Here is a 7,039-nt window from a genome sequence, read left to right as displayed (position 1 = left end):
AGACTCATACAATATGAAGCAGATGTTAGTCATAAAGACAAGGTATTTTTTTATATCTAGTTTTGAACTTTATTTTTAAAGATTAAGATGTGTTTGAAATAGTGCAGAGCCGATACTGGAATTAAAATGAAAGACAACATAGTGTTACACTAAATAGAGTTAACATTAGCATTGAAAACTAAATGTTTTCATTTTACACATCGTGGAGTTAATTATTGTAGTTGAACCAAGGTTTTATTCACACTAGACATGAATATCATAGACAGAGTTGTGGTTGGTGAGCATTTAAGTACAAGCGACCATTGCACTAATAGGTTTGGGATTTTACTACATGTAGAATTGAGGAAGAATAGTACCCTAATTTCCAATTTCAGGAAAGCCAATTTTGATGGAATGAGACATGATATGGCTTCTGCAGATTGGACTAAAGAGTTGGGAGGGGAACTTGAATAGATGTGGGAATTATTTAGGGAAAAATTGATATGCGTACAGAACATACATGTTCCCTACAGAAAAAAAAAGGCAATGGAGTTAAGGTTAAGCGATCATATTAGGGATTAACATGTAAATTCAAGAAATTATTCGAAACAGTAAGTGCTTGGAGGACTATAGGAAATCAAGAGAGCTGGTTGAAAAGGAATTTAAAAGGGCAAAAACTGTATGTGAAAGAGAGTTGGCCGAGAGAGTTAAATCAAACAATAAGTAATTATTCAGATATATGATGGGTAAGCAAAATGTCAGGATGGGGATTGGGCCTCTTATAAATGATAGCGAGGAGCTGATCTCAGAAGATTATGAGATGATAAACTTACTAAATTATGTGTTCTCTTCAGTTTTTTTACGAAGGAAGAAACAAGTATTATGCCTCAACCAGAGCACTTAATGTATGAGGAAAATATTGATGAAAAGATGTTAATTTAAGTTCTGAAATTGTAAGAGAAAATGTGGGAAAACTAAAATTGATAAGTCCCCTGGACCAAATAACTTTTATCCTAGAGTTTTAACGGAACTTAAAGATTTTTTGTGAACCCCTAGCTAATATTTTTTTTATAGATCATTGAGTAGTGGAAGAGTATTAGAAAATTGGAAGTTGGCTGATGTTAGTCTAATACGTAAAGGAGGTGATAAACATTGCCCAGAAAATTATAGGCCAGTTAGTCTTACATCAGTACTTGGAAAGCTTTTGGAGAGTGTGATAAAAGAAGCATTGCAAAGTCACTTAAAGCAGTTCGATATAGTGTCAAAGAGTCAACATAGTTTCACTAAGGGAAAGTCTTGTTTTACAAATCTCCTGACATTCTTTGAGGATGTTACTGCAAGAGTTGATGAAGGAAATGCTGTGGATTTGGTTTACCTTGATTTTCAGAAAGCATTTGATAAGGTGCCTCACAAAAGACTTGTTATAAAAATGAAATCCGTGAGTATGGAGGGAAAGGTTATTAAAGTGGATAGAAAATGAGCTTGATATTAGATGTTTGTTTTTGAATTTCGCACAAAGCTACACGAGATGGTGTTGCACATACTTCCTCAAATGAAAAAGCAGATATCTTTGCTTCCCTCGTGGAATTGCACTCTCATGCTCCTGGTCAGCATCTGCTGGACCTTGAAGATGTTACAGACATCCTTTGTCAAATTTACTATTCTCTCCCAGAACTCACCTCATCTACTGTTAATCAACTGGAACACCATTCTCTCTCTACACTCATCGGTGTTCTTGATATTTAACTGACACTCCACAACAGATGCAATACTGCCTCAGGTCCAAACATTTACATCTTCAGTATGTCCCCAGTGAATTTCCTTATTCTCCTGGCGACATTGTACAACTTTATAATGTGCACAGGTTTTTATCCTATTTCTTGGAAGAAGTCAAGTATCTTGCTCTTTATAAAACCTAATAAGCATTCGATACATGTTACAGCATATTGTCCCATTAGTCGGACTTATATTTCTAGTAAAAGCCTCGATAGAAATACTAGTTAGGTTGACTTTCGCCTCCACCTTTTAACTCTAGATCAATTCCCAAAACTTTCTGCCATAATCTCGAATCATTTTAATTTACCTAAACCTTCATGTATGCTGTTGTTTGACTATGAACGGGCTTTAGACGCTATCTGGCACCGTGGCCTCATCTATAAACTCCACCAGATAGCACTTCCACTTAGTTTCATCCGGCTTATACACTCTTTTTTTTCTTGATCGACCAGCCACTGCCTTCATTGAGGACATTTACTCCCGTTCATTTTCAATGACGGAAGAAGTTCCACAGGGCTCTGTTCTGTCGCCTCTGCTTTACATATCATATGTTGTTGATATGTCCATCCTAACTCCTCCAGTCCACCGCTTTCAATAACCCAATAACACTGCCCTAGTTGCCACCTACAAGACAGTTGTCAATCTTAACAGGTTGCAGTCAATGTCTTTTTAGTTTGGAGATGTCACTGGCGCCTTACCGTAAATGATATCAAAACCAAAGCCATTATCTTTGGTCCAACTCGCCGTAAGTTTCGACCATGTCTGGACCCATCATTGTTTGATATATGGATCGAGAATGTTCCCATATGGCTCTCCAGTATCGTCAAATATCTTGAAGTCACACTTGATAAACATCTTATCTGGAAGGCCCATATGACTGCTTTTGGACAAATAATCTCCTCTCGACTCCACCTCCTCCAATGATTGTAAGGAACTTCCTAGGGCTTAAATCCACCTCTTCTTCTGTATTGGTATAAAGCCTTCATTTGACCTTGTCTAACCTATGGCCACACTAATTGGACTTCTGCATCGGCCCTCTTTTAACACAAACTTCAGATTCTGAAGCATCATACCCCCCAGACAATTAATTACTTTGTCCAACTAAGAAATTTTATGATAATATCTCTTTTCAATAAATTATTGTACATCTCCGTGATCTTCAACTTCGGTATGCTCACTGCTGTTTTCAAACCAGTAATGTCATCTGAAGAGACCTTCCTGTTTCCAACACAAGGATACTCTTATAACTGGTAGCACACTTGTTAAACCATTATATCATATCCTTCCCACCAAATTACCCTGATCATGAAGATACTCCTACGCAGAATCATCAGACAATATCTATCCTGCGGATTGACTGCTCTTTCCATGTTTCTATTATTGTTTGAAATAATGGTTGAACAGAAAAAACTCAAAACACAAAAGTAAAACACTACATGAATAAAAGAGAAGATACAGATATGTATAGCAAAACACGCATACATTTAAAAAGAAATGAATTCTTCATTCTCCCCTTTCATTTCATATCTAGTGTTGTCTCCTAAACATTCAGTACAAAGAACCATAAGTTTGATATTTTTCTCATGAACTGGTCAAAGAATGTTTCGATTTACTCTTGTCCAGGTTAAGAATGAGGGGTGTCATTCCCCAAAATGGTATAACTCAGCGACAAAGCATAAAACAAGTGATAAATTGGGCTTCATATTAATTTTTAGAATAAACATCGCGAAATTTATAGCTCCTGTGTATATTTTGAAATAAGAAGACAGCAATGCACCAAATGGATTGTCAACTGTAAGCAACTAATTTCTTTCGTTACACAGAGTTTACTTACGTAACTAAATACTAATGTATAACGATATTCAGTTGATGTGAATTGAAACTTTTCTGATCTATGACAGTACAAATGAGTTCAGCATAGTTAGGTCTTATGGAATATACTTCCTTTTTTAGTCGCAACGGGCAAGTTTTATACATAATAATCTCACTTTATTCAGTTGGAGTAAGTAATTTAATGCATTTTTATGCAAATTTAGTGGTTAAACATCAGTATAGCAGTAGCACCTCATAGACAAATAATGTTCATCTGAAATGCTTTTGTAAGAAGTGCAAATGACAATTTTGTTATGGAAAACAGCTGAATTTTAACCTACATTCTTCCTGTGGATGAAGTAATGGCCAATAAAGAGTCTAGAATTGATGATTTGTTTTTTCCCAACAAAGATAAACTTAATATATGACCTTTCACTAAACGTTAATCTCAGCTTGGCGGAGAGAACTTTGCATGATTGCTGGGTGGTTAGGGCGCACGATTCGCAATCTGCGGGTCGCGGGTTCGAATCCCCGTCCCACCAAACATGCTCGCCCTGTCAGCCGTGGGAGCGTTATAATGTTATGGTCAATCCCCCTATTTGTTGGTAAAAGATTAGCCCAAGAGTTGGCGGTGGATGGTGATCACTAGCTGCCTTCACTCTAGTCTTACACTGCTAAATTAGGGACTGCTAGCGCAGATAGCCCTCGTGTAACTTTGCTCGAAATTCAAAATACAAAACAAACAATTTCATGATTGCTAGTGTAAGAATACATGTATAATGAATAATTAGTAGACTAAAAGTGTTTCAGTGTTTCTGAATCTTTAACGTGATGCTCTAATTATGTGTTCAGCACTTGTAAATCTCCGATCTAATCGGGTAAATAACGAATATTAAATTTCGATCAGGGCAAAATACCTACTTAGATCAAAACTAAAAATTAAGCTGGCAATGAGTATAACTGTTAAGTGTAATTTTCTTACGTTTTTGCTTGTAAAGATTAGAAAACGTTGTTTCATCTGTTGGGTACCCTCACTGCTAACGACATTTCGGGCGTAATCCCAATAATATATCATAAGAACAATGCAAAAAAAAACTGATATAATAAAAGTACAATATAGATATACTAAACGTTATAACCAATAATACCAATGAAAGAAACATAAAGGAACTAATAAAATAAATGTCACGTGCGGAATACACAAATACTCTCTGTAAGATTCAAGTACTGTCCTGGATTTATAAAAACTAACTGACGCTTATCATATACGTCATATTTTTCCATAATAGGGGGAACAGTGAAAAAAATACGTTTTATATATTTAATTCTTTGCTATCATTCATGTTGTCTGCGAGGTTATGTTACGCATATCCAGTGGTACTGTAATATCTGTACATGATTTCATTGTGATTCTTTGTTGTTGAGGTAATATTTATATAATTTTACCTATACTATATCATAATGGCAAATGAGTTAATAGTAGGTAATGTAGGTAATATCTAGATTACTGCCGTTAAATTCTGCTGTTGCGGTGAGAACTATGACTCGTTTTGAAAAAAAACAAAACTTGTTAAAATGTCCAACATATAATGAGGGACATGGATGTATGTTAGCGTATCTCCAACAAGTTTGGCCCCCAGTGGCACAGCGATATGTCTGCAGACTTACAACGGTAGAAAACAGCTTTCGATACCCGTGGTGAGCAGAACACAGATAGCTTATGTGTATTTTTGTGCTTAACTTCAAAACAAACAAGTCTGTCATCAAACTTACTAATGGTTTGCAAAAAAATAATGATAATAATAACGTTCATGTATTTTGCTTATAGAGGGAGTCAGTTATAACTACTACACTACATATGCTGATGCAGGAGTAAAACTTAAGTTAATTAACTATGTCGTTCTTTAATAAAGGGATCAGTCTTCTTAAATTATATGAACGTAACAAGATAATAATAATATTTATTGCATTCTACTTCTTTCTCAGTTGTTGTTGTTTTTTGTTTTTTTTTGGCAGGTTACTTCAAGTGATCAGTGTAAATTAATAACACGAAGTTGTTTGTGTAGAAGAATTATTATTGTGAAAGATGAGCGTTTATAAATATAGGCATAAAAATTGTAAATATGCATTGCACTGGAGTTTTAAGTTAATCATTTTTGGGCAGACAGGGTCAACAGCCGTCCACCTAGCAGCAGAAAAAGGTCATCACCTTATTTTGGTAAGACTTCTTAGAGTTGGAGTTGAAATAGAAGACCGAGATCAGGTATGTGCATCGTCTTTTTTTTTTCTTTAATAGATAACATTTTTATCTTAATTTTAGAAACTAGCTTTTTGTATCTTTATATGAGTTCATACGTTAATTGTGGTCTGTATTAGTTACTTATTGTTTTGCTCAGGAAGGACGAACTGCACTTCACCTAGCAGCCCAGCACAACCATCAAAAGGTCGCAGAAGTACTTCTGGAACATAACTGTGATTCGGAGTCAGAGGATGCGGTGAGAGAATTTAGCCTTCTTGGTAACTTGTTGCTGTAAATGTTTAATTAAAATATAATCACCTTTTTTTAAATGGTTTAAAACTTTTCATTGTTAAAATACAATGAAACAATCAACTTGAGATGCACCCTTTCAATTCATGTGTTCTTGTATCAAAATCACTCACAACTAAATAAAGAAGTATTAACTGTAATTTAGACATGTATATGAGAGGGTAATGCTTAATACGTGTATTTTCGTATGGCTGTACAGCCATTGACTTTAACTTTAAGTTTTGAACACTGTTGGTTATACTGAAGAAGTGGTTAACTGTTATAAAACTAAAATTTGTAATTTGGATATAAACAAGATGTGACATTTTTTCCCCAAGTCATAAGTGTATTTGTACCTAGTGTTTAAATGGTTTGAAAATGTTTACGATATGAGCGCATTTGAGGGGGGATTGTTGTTTGACCTTTGACTTGATGTTAAATAAACCCATGCCACAGTTGCAGAGACACTAAAACCAAGGGTATTGTTGTAGAATATAGTTTCAATGTTTTAATTCGGATGTTAGTTAAAGGAATGTCCAAGAAAGCTAATAATTTTGTGAAGCAATTAGAAACAAGGTTAGATTATAAACAGGAGAATCAATGCTGCTTTCCGCGATCAGTGAAAAAAAAAATTCAGTCAATAGTTTCGGTCAATTTGTTTTAGTCTCATGAATAATTTAGTTTTAGAGATATATTTGGATCAGTGTTAGTTATCGCGTGTATTCAGTTACCCAATAAATTGTACAAGTAAGTTTATATTTGTACATTAGTTTGTTTCTAAACAAAGCCACACTGGGCTATTTGCTGTACCCACCGCAGGGAATCGAACCACTGATATTACGTTGCAAGTCCGTAGACTTATCGCTGTCCCACCGGTGGACATTGTACACAGCGTGGTCACAAGTAAATAGACACCACCTTTTCAGAAAAAATGAAAATTTTCAG

General features: G+C 35.2%; 1 protein-coding gene across 1 annotated transcript in view; it reads left to right on the top strand.

The window, feature by feature from the left end:
* LOC106472673 (ankyrin repeat and death domain-containing protein 1A-like) overlaps positions 1-7,039 on the top strand; it is a 42,791-nt gene that overhangs the window by 20,655 nt on the left and 15,097 nt on the right. The window contains exons 6-8 of the mRNA XM_022401226.1: positions 1-42; positions 5,732-5,830; positions 5,964-6,062. The exon at positions 1-42 is cut by the window's left edge and continues 69 nt beyond it. Of these exons, the coding sequence (XP_022256934.1) occupies positions 1-42; positions 5,732-5,830; positions 5,964-6,062 (240 nt within the window). The remainder of the gene's footprint in view (positions 43-5,731; positions 5,831-5,963; positions 6,063-7,039) is intronic.

Source organism: Limulus polyphemus, unplaced genomic scaffold (genome assembly GCF_000517525.1).
Source record: "Limulus polyphemus unplaced genomic scaffold, Limulus_polyphemus-2.1.2 Scaffold5514, whole genome shotgun sequence".
NCBI lineage: Eukaryota > Metazoa > Arthropoda > Merostomata > Xiphosura > Limulidae > Limulus > Limulus polyphemus.
This window is presented reverse-complemented; position numbering and strand designations above follow the sequence as displayed.